Source organism: Pelmatolapia mariae, linkage group LG8 (assembly GCF_036321145.2).
Source record: "Pelmatolapia mariae isolate MD_Pm_ZW linkage group LG8, Pm_UMD_F_2, whole genome shotgun sequence".
Classification (NCBI taxonomy): domain Eukaryota; kingdom Metazoa; phylum Chordata; class Actinopteri; order Cichliformes; family Cichlidae; genus Pelmatolapia; species Pelmatolapia mariae.
This window is the reverse complement of record NC_086234.1, coordinates 18,988,797-19,003,419: the sequence shown is the minus strand read 5'-3', so window position 1 is coordinate 19,003,419 and position 14,623 is coordinate 18,988,797. Positions and strand designations below refer to the sequence as shown.

Genomic DNA, 14,623 nt, shown 5'->3' with positions numbered 1-14,623 from the left:
ATTTCGATCCGCTCCTCACGTGTTAACCTCTTCGACATGTCAATGGCTGTGAACAAAGAGAAACTTGTAAATAACTCATGAAAGAATAAAGTTACGTTGAAACCAAGCACACCATTGTTTTTCTTGTGACATTACCAATAAGTTTGATGTGTCACATGGCCCTCTTCCTATTGAAAAAACAAAAGTTGGATCCAAGATGGCCGACTTCTAATTGGCCACCATGGTCACCACCCATCTTGAGGAGTTTGCCCCCTCACATATACTAATGTGCCACAAACAGGACTTTAATATCACCAACCATTCCCATGTTATTACGATGTATCCATATAAATGGCCCACCCTGTATATCAAATATATCTGCACTTTTTCAGACTGGAAATAACTGTGGAGTTAGTTTTGTCCAAAACAACTTACATGGGAGATACGAGGGTTGCCAAAGTCACATTATGTGGACTGAGCACAGCATCTGTTTGCATTCAAAGGCACTCGACTATCAGATATTGAATGAATACTGTAGAAAACACGAAAAATAAAACGTTCAAAATTCATCAGGGCAGTTGGTCAGAGCGTGTGTGTGAGCTGCAAAACATCAAAAACCTACACAAGATACTGTAATATGGAGTTAATGTATATGACAAACTTGGCTGAGGTTGCAACATTTTCCAAAATGCCGAATATCAGGAATATTGAACCTCTATCCTCTGCAAAGGGAAATCATATAATGCAGCTGTTTTATTCTTAAATTTAAATCCTAGGTTTAACCTTTTTCCAGCAGCTTTTGTGAACGCAGAACCTTGCCTTTGAGCTAAACTTGGCTCTGAATGATGTTATAGATTTATCTCTGTGGCTTTATGAACGACTGTTTTTACAGGGATTGATTTATTCCTCATGTCTGACTGTGGTTTACACACATTTGGTACAATTTATTTTCATATTCAGCTGATGTATTAAATGTAAATATCTTATCAGTGTCTTGGCTCATCTCTGTAAAGTCTTTTGGAGCTATTTTTGATAACACAATGCCACGTCTAGCAGAACCGTAGACTGTGAATTTATTGCATTGTTCTTATACATTGTAAAGTTCCCATTAAAACAAAATAAAACGAGATGGAAATCATAGTTTTGTTTTAGCTAGATATGCAAAAAAGCTCACTGCACACTGACTGAGGTGTAAAGCTGTTTTTGTATTGCAAGTGCTGCTGGAGTTTTAACCTTTTCAGACTTTTTAAAGTATCAAGGTGTACCAGAAACCTCGACTGTGCTTCTATTTTTTTCAATTATCATAATCACTTTTTGTGTATGAGAGATAAGATTGTTATGTTTAGCTGAGTTAGCATAACCCCCTGCCAGTAGTTATGATGTAATATAATGAGCTTATGGTACCATGTTGGGTTGTTAAGCTAGGTTGTTGAAGTATTATAGAAGAACAGTTATTCCAACTGTGTGCTCAAGAGGGCGCCGTTATCCATAGAATTGTACCGTAGTTCTTTGATAAGGGACTGAATTAATACAGTATAAAGGATAAATAGAAACAGCGGAGTCGCTTATAAAACTGTTACTGTTACCCGTACTTTATGTTTTACCGAGCTCACTTTAGATAATAACAGGTTAGCAGGCTAAGAGCGGTCAAATATGCACCAGAATACATTTACTGTGGCATGTGGTGATAATACACATTTAGTCACGATTGGTATTAAGTGAAATCTGAAGAAAGAGTTTCCACACATGAGTTTTATTGTGTTGTGGAGTCATGGAGACGTTGTTGGTGGATACAAGCAACAGCTGACAGTGGAGGGGAAGAAAAGATGGACGCCCAGGACCAAACTTCAAATCAGCTTCAGGAACGAGTTCAAGCTCTGACAGGAGAAAATGTGAGTAAGACCTTTCCCATTTGTCTTCTTACTAAGTATTCTCGCTTTTGGCAAGGTAGCTTTACCAAAAAGAGTGAAATGATCACACAGCAGCAAAACTGGAGGCCTTAAGACTAGTGCTTTTTATGTTTGCTTTCTTCCAAAGAAATGAACAGTCTTGAAGTTTCATAATAGGTTCCTTTTAATGGACAAAGAAGAAAAAACAATCTAGAAAAAAATAACAGATTAAATAAAGTTATAAATGTATTTTTAATGTAATTGAGTGAGATACCGGATCTCCTTTAACCCAGCCACAACTGACTGTGTGCTCATGTGGTGCACAGCCAACCAATCAATTGATCAATTACTGATACTCCTGATCGTAACTGTTATATTTATAGAGCACACCTGTCCACAGAATTCTAACCTTTCCAAAGAACGTCAGGGACAGATTTTACACCTGCACAAGGCTGGAATGAGCTACAAGACCATCAGCAAAGAAGCTTGGTGTGAAGGTGACAACTGCTTGTGGGATCTTGTAAGGCCCCCCCTATGCACATGTGTAGGCAAACTTATCTGTTTGCCCTAAATGATTCAGAGAAGTCTTGGCAGAAAAGTTGTGTGGTCAGATGAAACCAAAATTGACCTGTCATGTTTGGAGGGAGAGAAATGCTGAGTATGACTAAAAGAACACCGTCCCCACAGTCGAGCACAGAGAGGTGGAGGCATTTTACTTTGGCGCTGTTTTTCTGCGAAGCACATCCTGACTTGCACACATTTCACCCTCCTGAGATGTGAAATTACGAAATGATGAACTATGCCAATGTCTGACTGCTGTGCTGGCCAACAAGTACTAAGTCATATTTTGTTTGGGGATCAAAAGCTTAATTCACTCAGTGACATGAAAATCAGTTTAGAACTTTTATTTTTTCTGGATTTTTTGGTTGATATTCTGTCTCCCTACATTACAACTCAACTGCCATAAAAAATAGAGACAGTTCATTTCTTTAGAAGGGAGCAAACTTACACATTTATCAGGGGATCAAATAATTATTTCCCCCTCTGTATAAAACGCGTGTGTCTGTATAGTTGCAGTGGCGTGGCAAATACGAGCGTGTCCTCACCAAAGTGGGCTACCTGGAGACCAGACTGAGCCACCTGGCCAGCTCCAACACAGACCTGTCCTGCAGGCTGGTCCAGAGTGAAGAGGAAAGACTGAAGGTGCGTTAAACAAACATGAGTCATAATTTAATTGTGAGTGCATACTACAGAACTAACCTTTTTATTTTCTTGCCCAATGTAATGTCTGTTTAGAGCTATAAGGAGCTTGTAGAGGAGAAAATTAAGGCTAATAAGATAAGAGAACAGTATGAAGAAGAGACATTTGAGCTGAAAACCAAGGTGAGGGTTTTTCTACAAATCCTTCCACAACAAGACTGCTGGCAGGATCATCCTGAATCACTTTTTCTACACTTTTTTTCCTTCTCACTCTGGTTAGGTACTTAACCAAGAAGGTGTGATAACAGAACTGGAAATAGAGCGAGATAGGTTGCTCAGGGAACTGCAGTCCACTGAGACATGCCTGAAAGGGAAAGAGACTAGTGGCCAGGACTTGACTGAGGAATATGCCACACTAAAGAAGAACTACCAGATTCTGGCTGAGGTCCACGATAAAGAACTAGCCAAGAGTGGAGCGCTCACAGCAGAGCTGCTGGTGCTGGCCCGGGCCCAGGACGCCCTCCGCAGGCAGCTGGAGGAGCAGCATCAATGTGTGAAGACCAGCACCGAAGGTCTTCATGGGGAGCTAGACAGGGTGCGGGCTTTGATCACCCGCATGTCACATGACACAGTCAAGGTGAGGCAGTAAATATCAAGCTCCACCATAAGGAGAACATGCATTTCTTTACTTTAAGTTGTTAGAATTAGAATACCAATTCTCATGTTTTGTTATGTTGTTCTTTTGAAACGCTTGTATGTTGTATTGACAGCCTGAGGAACAAGCAGAGATGGACAAGGAGCAAAAAAGCATGCAGAAAACTGTGAGTCCTTAAGTTTTAAAATAGTAACTGTAGAAGTTTGTAAGTCTCTGACTGCCTCACACAGCTTTTTCATTCATCTTCCTCACGTAGCTTCTTGAAAACCAAGATGAGATCAAAGACAAGCTGGAGGAAATGAAGAGCAGCTACAAGGAGCAGCAGAAGAAACTGGAGGAGAAAGTGTGCGAGTGTTTGTCATTCACTTGTGCAAAAGCTCAATGAAAATAAAAGATCATTATCTTTGCATTTCCAGTCAGGATGTAGTGCATCCCAGTGTTTGCCCCACATGCATCTGCTTTGTGGTTGCCTCTTTGATTTTTTTCTGCTAAGCTGTGGCTTTACTTGCTCTGTGTGTGTGTGATGTGGTCTCTTTGCTTCTTCTCTGTGGATTTTTGCTCTCTTGTGGTCGTGGCCTGTGTTTGGTCACCAGGGTGGCGATGGGTAAAGAGCACCAGCAGATCCACAGAGCGATGCACGTTAGCCAGCAGAAAGTCTCTGAGCAGAGTGCGGTGAGCATTCCTGGTTATTACCACTGTTTGTATACTGATTTGTAATGCTGCGATAACTTTGTATATCCATCCCTTGCTCTGTTTAAACTTTAAACTTTCTAGGTGGGGGGGTAATGATGTTCTGTATGTGCTGTTTCCTTTGAAGGCCCTGATGTGCTCTCAGAGACAATTAAAGGAGGCAGAGGAGGAGAACTCCAAGCTGCAGCTGCAGGTGAAAGAGCTGATTGAGGAATATCGCACAAGGCTCGTGTGCTATTTACAGGACATAGCTGTGAGTAACGACACACACAAAGCAGGTTTGATAGTAAGACGTGGCAGTATTGATAAGACCTCTGCTCTGTGTAATCCAGGACTACATCGATGGGCTTGAAGAAAGTAAAAGGCCGTCAGAGCCGAGTAAGATGAGAGGATTCATCGACAGCATGCTACAGGATGTTCGTTTATCCTACAGGGCGAGGGAGGAGCAGCTCGCCACCGCTGCTCGCTTATATAAGAAGAGACTACAGAGGATCACCCAAACTCATCATGCCCTCCTGATTGCATACAGGTGATGCTTTCTTTGTTTCATTCCTCTTTGTTTAGACGTGATTGTTTATGAGCTGCAGTTTAACAATGGTCTGATCCATTTACTAAAATTTATTGTAGTGTGTATGAAGGCATTCCCATAATTAGATGGCATGTAGGACATGCTAAATCTTGCACATAGATCATAATATAACACGACTGCTTTGGATCATTCTGTTGCAAAGTTATTCTACCCAGCAATGTCCGATCTTTGTTTAAAGTCTGTGGGTGGGGCTGAACTCAAGCACTGCCATCAACGGTGTAATAATACCTGGTTTGTTCCTACATGATGGTCTTTAGGCTTCAGAGGGAGCAGATCTTGGCCAAACCAGAGAATGGTCTTGATCCCGGACCTCCAGAAGCCCACTTCAACTTGGAGCCAACTGAACTGAAAGATGCAATGGAGAAGGAGCTCCAACAACTGCACCAGGACAAAGCAAGGCTGGAAGGTCAGCTGCAGGCGGCCCGGGAGCAGGTAGCACAAAGCAAAAGTCTGCTTTGAAGTGGAATGATTTGCTTTTGTTTTGTCTCATGAGTGCTTATTTTCGGTCTGTAGGGAGTCGTCTTTGTTTCCATACTTCCCGTATTAAGCCGGAGACTTTCTTTTGTTGGGAGTGGTGATACTGAAAATAATGACTTTAAAGTTTGTGCTGCTGTTTCACTGCTGCAGAGGTGGATTCGGATCATGTAACAGCACTCATATATAAAATTCGCTGCTCTGAATCAGTTTTGTTTCTGCCTTGGTGCCATGCAGAGACGATTTTACTTAAATACGCTTTCAGAAAAAATAACAATTTGAGAACATGAGTGTAAATCAGAGATATACTCACTGACTTCTCTAAAATTAGAAGTTTAGACTTTTTTCCAGTTTAAGGAAAGATTACACTTACTGACACCTTTATTATTGTTTAACTACTTGTTAACACAAAAATCAATTAGCCAATCATAGGGCAGCAACTTAATGCATTTAAGTATAGAGTCATAGTCAAGACAAGAAGTTTAAATTCAGGATAAACTTAAAAACAATGGGCTGCACCAGCAGAAGACCACAGTGAGCAAAGAACAGGAAACTGGGGCTACAATTCACATAAGATCCCCGAAAACTGGACAACAGAAAAACATTTCCTGGTCTGAGAAGTCTTGAGTTTTTACCTGTTGCTAGTCTCTGAACCTCGCATAAAACCAAGGTGAAAGCATGGATCCATTCTGCCTTGTGTCAGCTGTTCAGACTGGTAGTGGTGGTATAACGGTGTGAGGGACATATTTTCATACAGAGAGGATCATTCCTGATCTTAAGCCTGACTTTTCTGTTTTAGGTGGCTACGTTCAAAATACCCATGCAAAATGTAAACCGTCAGCAGTGAGTGTCACTATTTTTTTTTCTTATTTTTATCAGATGACAAATGTGGTCAGCTGTGCATTTTGTCAAATAAATGTTCGAAAAATGTGACTTTACCAGGCTGGACAAACCGGAGCAGCGATTCGAAGAATCCTGTGGTGACGAAAGAAAACAGCTGAAGGAGCTCACTGACTCCACGCCGGTAAACAATCAACAACAAATCACTATTTTCAGCTTTTTATACTGTCTGATTACATACTTAATATAAAACAAAATGCTAGTAAAAGGTTATTTGAAGATTTCATTCCTTCAAACAGGTGTCCTTTGAGAAGGAGCGTGCCCTTCTCATGACCAGAGCGACAGTCGCAGAGGCACAGGTGCTGGAGTTGCAGGACTATATTGAAAAGCACCTGAGCAGGTCAGGAAGTAGCTTGATGTGTAGGTTATAAAACGTTGGCTCTCAGACGCATGCTACATTGGTCTTGACTACTGATTGCAGGTATGAACAAGAGATCGCACATCTGCGCGGATTACACGGGACAGTAGAGGAGGCGGGGCGTTCCCAAAGCGCCAAATCAGCTCGATGCTAAGGAAACAAGTAATAAAACGAAAACATCAAAATAAAATTAAATATATAACATTATGAATTTGTAAAATTCTCTTTTTTTTCTCAGATTTCAATATACTCAATATAAGTGTATTTGAATAGCTCATTTTAAGCATTTAAACCTGTCCCATCAGTAGGTGGTGCTGCGAGCACTGATGGTCCCCGCTCTGAAAGCGCCCGTCCTCTCAAAGAATCTGGCCTTGAGAAAAAAATGCCTGGAATGTTTGTAGAGCTTATGTCAATTTCACGAGCTCGGGAGAAGAAAGCGTTGTGACAATGAGGGGTCACCGTGGTGAGAATAATGTCATTACATGTTACCCAGACACATACACGCCAGTGAATGCTTTCCCCTCAATACAGCGTCGAGAACTGTCAGGCAGACAAGCCAGGCTTTTTCCAGAATGAGGGTTCATATTTATAACCTCAGTGATGGTGTGAATGGGCAGCTATTCCCTTTAAATCCCTTTAACAGTGAATGGGTCTGCGTTTCTTTTCTTGTGAGATTGGTGGCTGGGTGTCCTGCCACAGTTCACAGGCAGAACTTTAAAATTATAAAAGTCTCTTTAGCGGTTTTTTTAAATAAGAAAAAAAAACAATGTCAAACTTTATGTTGAAAAAAATATATATTTTATTTAAATGTTCAAGCTACCGTACTGTAGAGGAAATGATGAGAAAAGAGGAGATGGAAGGAGTCATACGCATGTCACCCCAATTCCCATTTCTGGGGGCATGCCAGCCATGGGAGAGAAAGAGGGGGGGGGGGGGGGGGGGGGGGGTGTGAAAGTTTGAGAGGAATGGGAAGTGGGATTTTGTTAGTAATGTATTACACTCCCAGGGCCCTGGGAAAAGGGGTAGGGGGTGTTCAGCTTTGGGTCTGTGCCAACATAGTCACTGTGCCAAAACGCTGGGCGCTGGAGACCACTCCTCTCTATCTGTGGGAGAGCCTTCTGTGGGAAAATCAAATCCAGGTTTGCCACTCGGCCACCAGTAGTAATGCGTAAGCGCAGACACCTCCGCAAACTTGCACAAAATAAATTTGCTCTTAGTAAATAAATAAATAGCATGCAGTGGAGATTGTAACATAACAAGTGCAGAGCGCTCTGCTGCACCACAGCTGGTCCCCGAGGCAATGTGCCAGGACACCCCCCCCCCCCCCAAGATGGGAAATTTTGACTCCATAGTATGTGAACTGCCATTTATCTGCTGCCACGCATGTGACCGCTATTATGAAGTAAAAACTGGCCATAACCGTTATTAGATTAGATTTAGATTGTAGACATCTAAATGGCAAATCTCATTCATGGGAACTAACAAGTAAAATATGGCAAAGGCTTTGATTAAATAGTATAAATGAGTGTCACAAGAAGGATTGGTTGGTAGTTATTTTAATGTAACAGCTGCGTGAAACCACACAGAAATCCCGTTAATGGCTTAGTGAAGAGTCTGGCTGACAGTAAAATACAGAAAAAAATGTTAATGACTTTTTTCCAGATGAAGTGGAGGCAAAGTGCCTGCTTCCTGCAAAACCTCCAAAAATACGAGCAGTTAGACAAACTGTAAACTAAACAGAAATGAGTTTATGTGAATCCGGTGCTCAGTTGATGAGAGAGCTCTTCGTGAGGTTAATATGAGCTCATGGGGAGAAGCAATCATTCAAATGAATCGACCATCAGTGTGATGGGCCGTTTGTCTTTTCAGTTATAGCGATATTTCTCTTAGAAGGATTCTAAAAACTTCTATTTATAGCAATTTTCAGACCCTTAAAAACAAGTGAGCAACAGAGTCATTTTCTTATTAATATAAAACAGATGTGTACTAGCGTGCAACCCGAGGAGTCACCCCCTGGTGGCCATTGGAAACAATGTTGTTTGAAGGCAATTGTACTTTGGGTTCCTCTTTAGACGTGGGTGCCAGTCCAAGGCTGTTGCCTGCAGAGGCTATGAAAGGCCCCAGTCGCCCATGAAAGCAGTCAGTGACCATCTGGCAACCACCGGTCGCGAGGGAAAAAATGTATTCCTCGACTGGCTGGCAAGTGACTGATGGAAGTTGATGCCAGTCACTGTGAAATTGATTGCTAAGGCCTCAGTCACACTGTGCTAGAGACCAGTCTGTGACCCCCTGGAAACAACAGGTTGCTAAGGAAAAATGTACAAGTGGTTGGTGAATAGTTCCTGAAGGTTTCACAAGATGAAACTGGTAGAGAGTTATATGGTGCTTTGTTTGCTAGCAGACTGGAAGATGGCACTTTTGCCTCACAGCAAGAAGGTCTTGGGTTTGAATCCACCCTCTGGTTGGGGCCTTTCTCTGTGGGTGGAGTTTGCATGTTCTCTCTTCCTCTCACAGTCCAAAGACATGCAGTTAGTGGGGTTAGTAGGTTAAGTGTTTGGTGTAAGGTGTTGGGGTTAGGTGACTTGCCTGCCTCTTGCCTCATGGTAGCTGGGATAGGCTCCAGCCCCCTCACAACCCTGAACTGGATAAGTAGAAGTGGATGGATGGACTGCTAGCATCTGCCAGCAAACACTTGCCAATGGTTTGGGAAATGCACATTTTTCCCTAGCAACTAGAGGTCACTGACTGGTCTCTAGGCCTGCATGACCAAGGCTGATGGGTGTAATGGGTTAGATTTCAACATTTTAGATTTCAGCATCAAAATCCAAACTGAACGAACTCTGTTATTTTTGATCAAGGGTGAACAGTTTAAATGTCACAAAGGCGAAATTTATTTCAGTTAAATTATGATACATTCTTTAATATTTCTACTTTACTGATACCAAATTAAAACTGTGATTAACACATCCGAGCTCATTTAACACTGTATCTCCCTTTTTCTGTCTTTTTAGGCACACACAATCATACACACAATAATTTATGATTTAAAATTTATTTAAAATTTTTATTTTTTTTTTATGTTTTTTAAACGTTCATGACATATTTATTTTGTTTCTGTGTCTGGGTTTCTTGGTGAATTGTGAATGAAGAAAATGCTGTGTGTTTCAATAATTTTAAAAAGTTCTGTTTAAAGTTACCCACGCAACAATATCATTTATATTGTCGACAGAAGGTTGCGTCACATTCACGCAGCAACTATAGGAGCGCATGGACCATTATCACTGAGCTTTACATGGAATCATTGCAATGCAGGACCATGACCTAATCAACATTAGCAACTGCATGGAAACATATGATGCTTATTTACGTTCCCTACACTCTTCTGTTTTGTCGATGATACTTTAGGCGCACATTTGTTTTGGTGGTGGGAAAGTGGTGAAAAGGTTGCACGAATGTGTCATTCTTAGGATGGGAAGTGGGGTGTAGCGATGCAGAGGAAGTACCTCACATGGCTCGCGATGGGCCGCTCGTCAAGAGCCCCTTTGTTTTAGGAGGTTAATGCCTAATTGATACAAGCTTAATGAGAGTGGGCTGTGTGTGAGCCTGGGGTGGAGGGGGTTGGTGGTGGTGGTGGTGGGGGTGCTGCACGGCCCTGCCGTAATTGGAACGGACAAGCCTTGTGTGGTCGAGGGGTGTACGGGGAATGGATTTCTGGGAACGCAAGGAAAGTTGAGGAAGAGTGGGAATGAGGAAGAAAAAGTGACAATGAGTGCGAGGAATGTGGGAGAAAAATCTGGTGTGATAGTGAGAGCATCGCGAGATCATGAGAAAGAAATGTAGTGACGATGGGGGGGGGACTTGCTGTTCTCATGGATGTTTAGTGCTAATGGAGGTCATTGGAACTTTATTGTTTTATGAGCTTCCCATAAATCGCTCGTGCAGTGTACGATACAACAACTGCGGACCTACCAACATCAACTGTAACCGTTCTCTGAGACACCTGTCGTTTCTGATGAGCTGTCTTTTCACCCCCTCTTTCAGTCTGACAGTCTGAGACTATTCACGCAAGAGTCCTCAGCTTCCCTCCAGACAAGCTTTCAGTATGAAGGCTGGAGAGGCATTAAGAGGGAGGAGGGAAGGGGGCAGGAGAGGGGTGCACAGAAGAGAAGAGCCGTGCACTTTAGAAAACCTTGAAGAATTAGGACTGAAGGCTTTGGAGAGTCTGGGTGGCTGCAAGAAAAGGGGGTTAAAGAAAATTGTAAACGGGTCCTGGTTGCATAACTATAAAGATGAGAGGGAAAGCAAGATTTCATAAATTGAGCTTAAGCTGGGTGTGCTTCAAACAGCCGTGCTAAATGATGATAGAGTGAGTGTGGAAGAATGGAGAGGAGGAATGGTTACAGTACGGGTGAGAAAGACGGGAGGGAGGCGGCTCGATGAACAGGAGTGAGTGAGAATGAGGCTGAGTGTCGGTGAGGGAAGGAGAGGGGCAGACCCTCTGCGTTCCCACACTCAGCAGGTTCCCACAGTAGACCCAGCTAATCCCTGTCTTAATTGGGGGAGAATTCCAGCGCACATGTTCCCCTGGAATGAGCAGGGAAACTCGGGGAGCATCTGACACATCAGACAAGCTGCAGCGGCTGAGCTGATGCACAGTGTGCCAGTGCACTTTGTTGGAATATAAACACACCGCCCGACTGTCAGCACATCTGATGCATAAATGCTTTCACAAGTTACACTTTTTTTTCCCTCCCCACCCTTTTCACTCTATCCAGCGCGAGAAGTGCTCTCGGCAGCCACTTAGCATCGCTTTAACCACATTCCAAGAGTTAAAATTGTGATTTTATGAATGTTAAAAGCAGGCGTTGGTACTTCAAGACTTTCACGCTTTCAAATGTTTGGGTTTCACTGAATTCCAGGAGCGATTTTTAGTCACGAGAAGTTTCTGTGTTACGTCTCCGAGTTTAAGGATGTTTGGCTGCTAGTGATATTGTTGAAAGGAATACACTGAAGCTCCAGTTTGGACTCAGGAGCTAGACAATGCAATAGGTCTAGGCTGCTGAGGGCTTCCCATGATACAGTGATGAATGTTTCTTTTTCATTCAACCGTTTTTTTCTCAGCATGTGTTTATACACCACTCTGCATTTAATCGTTAGTTATTACTCATCTCTGGCTCTTCTCCACAGTGTGTCTTTTGTCCTGTTTTCCTCCTCTCACCCCCAACTGGTCTCTCTGAGCCTTGTTTCTGCTGGATGTTTCTTCCTGTTAAAATTGAGTTTTTCCTTCCTACTGTCCCCCAAAGCGCTTGCTCATAGGGGGTCTTCCCAATGTTGGGCTTTTCTCTGTATTATTGTAGGGTCTTTACCATACAGTATAAAGCACCTTGAGCCAAATAAATAAAATTGATAAAACTGAATTGAATTATTGCTATAGCAGCAGAGGTATGAGAAGTGATTATGTCTCAATATCAGATTTCAAATACATTTATTTGCAGGATAGTCTTCATTTTGTTACAGTAAGAAAAACAGTGGTTGGAGACCGTGGTGTGACCAAAATAACGGTTGACTGACTGTATTAAGGCTGATGATTATACAGGTGGAGGCCAATACAGGCAGCTGTAAGTGATGTCTGTCTGCTATGCCTCCCCTCAGCTAAACTGATAACCAGACCTCCCGACTGGGTTTGTGATGTTGGTACCTGTGGTTGGAGCATTCTTAAAGCAACTAACTGACAGGTGGTCTGACTAAATAACAATATAAATAAATCGAAATATTTGTTCTAGTTTTGCTAGTATTTTTTGTACATTAGATTAATTACAGTAAATAAATGAGGTCTCTCCTTTTTTTTTTAAATATCACAGTAATTAACCTCTTTAAAAATCTATTGTTAGAAAGTATCATGGGTTTTTCAGCTAGCTTTCAACTAGCGAAATGCTAGAAGTACTCATAGTAAGACTAGTATAAGATGGTAAGACTAGATTTTAGTAAAGGATTTTTCGTATGAAAAAATGATCACTTGGTACTAGACTCAGTGTTTTATAATGAACCCCCACCACACACGCACACATGCACACACACACGCCTTTCTGCTGAAGAACCTGTGCTTTCTGCAGGTTTAGTTTTTAAAGCATGACGTTTACATTCACACCTACCTTGCATCGTGTCTGGCTGATGGTGCAAAGGTATTAATGTAAGGAGGCTTTGAACTTCTCTGTCAAGCTTTGATTTAAATTTTTTTCCCCCATTTTAATCAATACTCAGCTGTTTCTGCTTGTGGAACACAATCGACCCCTAACATGAAAGCGTCTGAGGGTGTGCACCACTATTCTCATTTTTTGGATTATTTTGTCTACTGCCTCTCACGTGATGGCCGGCTTCACCCTTCCCTCGAGGAAGGCTGTTCTGAACAACTATAAACACCATTCAACTTAAAGAGACGACCTTCTGATTTTCAGCTTTCCAAATACTTAAACATAGAAGATGTGACATTATGTATTAATATGTCCTTATGTTAAAAGCTGGCTATTTTCTGTGACATGCAGGACAGAGGTTGGAAATCAAAACCTTACACCAAAGCTAGAGAGCCTCGAGAAGCAAGACAAAACGACAATTTTTCCTTATTTTCTAACTGATATCGACTAAATTTCTGTGTCAAGCTACTTATTTTTCCTCAGTGGAAATAGACAGGTTTTACAGCCCGGTACACCAAATGTATCTGCTGACAAATCCTGCCTCGAAGCTGTGTTGGGCAAGAGAACATTGCAAGGAGATACTAGTAACACAACAAAACTGCAGTTTCGCTCCTGCCTACCTCTTTCCTTAATAAACAGTTCGAACAATAGGTATAGTGCAATACGTCTCTGAGGAGGTAACCCAAGACAGCTACTCCACGGAGCAAGATAACAGGCGAAAAAAGCCCAAAACAAAATAAAGAGCAAAAGGGGAGGCAGGCAGTGCTGCGCTGCAAGATTAGATGGGAGAAAGATAGAGTGGGTGGGCACTTTGTGAGAGAAGAATTCAGCTAATCTTCTGGGGAAGTTTCTCCCTTTTGTGTTGACAATCAGAGAGGTTTTTGTCAGAAAACCATAATCCTGTTGGCTAATTGGGAGCGTTTAAAGGCCCGGCTGAAAACAGGTGTATTTGTCTTTGGTGGGTCGACCCTCTGTCTGGAGTTTGTTATGAAGAAGGCTGACGTCAGCCGCACGAGGAGGCGAGACAAAGACATCAGTCGTCCTCGCGTAACACCGAATTCTGCTGCTATGTGAGGTTATTCCAGGAAACAACTGGGCAGAAATGCAAGTCACACCTCAAGCATGATCGCATCATAGTGAGAATATTACAAAAAAGGACACTGATGTCATCTGCTGCTTGACGCGCTCTTGGTTTGAAGCTGTAAGGCTGTCTTCCTGTATAGACTTCGTGCCATAGGACACCAGTCTCAGAATAAGCCTCAAGTGGCCATTTGAGGAACTGCAGCTATTAGCTCTGGCGCTATAGTGATTTGAATTCTGATGTGAATTTTGTTCAAGTGCAGCAGAGGATGAATCCTAATCAGTCCATCTGCCATGTTTCTCGTCTTCCTTGAGCACTGAGTGACCCTAAGTGGCATTATTAAGGTGTGATGTCAGTGTGTGGAGGTTTTTGTGGTTGTACCCCCTGCCGGCGATGTCAGCCCCAGCTGTGTTCAGCTCGACGCGGTGCTAGCGAGCGAGCGAGCCTTCGCTGGAGGGGGTTGCAATTCATTCCCTCTGTCTTTTCTTACAATACTTTCTTTTTTGGCGGGAAAGCACCAAAGACGCTTCTTTGACCCAACTTGTGTTTCTTTGCGGCAGGGCCCGCCTCCAACCTCATACACCATGTCCACCCTGTCTTGATTGATTTTCAGTGCA

General features: G+C 42.4%; 1 protein-coding gene across 1 annotated transcript; it reads left to right on the top strand.

Annotated features, from left to right (window-relative positions):
* Window positions 1-1,805: 1,805 nt before the first annotated feature.
* Window positions 1,806-6,888, top strand: ccdc78 (coiled-coil domain containing 78). Its single transcript, XM_063481855.1, has 14 exons — window positions 1,806-1,871; window positions 2,940-3,071; window positions 3,165-3,251; window positions 3,349-3,705; window positions 3,839-3,889; window positions 3,980-4,068; window positions 4,317-4,395; window positions 4,541-4,666; window positions 4,746-4,942; window positions 5,260-5,434; window positions 6,276-6,319; window positions 6,419-6,500; window positions 6,616-6,716; window positions 6,798-6,888. Exons 1-14 carry the CDS (start codon window positions 1,806-1,808, stop codon window positions 6,886-6,888), a joined length of 1,677 nt encoding a protein of 558 aa, XP_063337925.1.
* The last annotated feature ends 7,735 nt before the right edge of the window (window positions 6,889-14,623 follow it).

Bases quoted from the DNA above. Each gene is read 5' to 3' on its own strand.
- ccdc78 (XM_063481855.1), top strand. From the start codon at position 1,806: ATGGACGCCCAGGACCAAACTTCAAATCAGCTTCAGGAACGAGTTCAA. The intron at 3,706-3,838 runs GTGAGGCAGTAA...TTGTATTGACAG, and splicing joins TGTCACATGACACAGTCAAG to CCTGAGGAACAAGCAGAGAT. The intron at 4,396-4,540 runs GTGAGCATTCCT...TTTCCTTTGAAG, and splicing joins AAGTCTCTGAGCAGAGTGCG to GCCCTGATGTGCTCTCAGAG.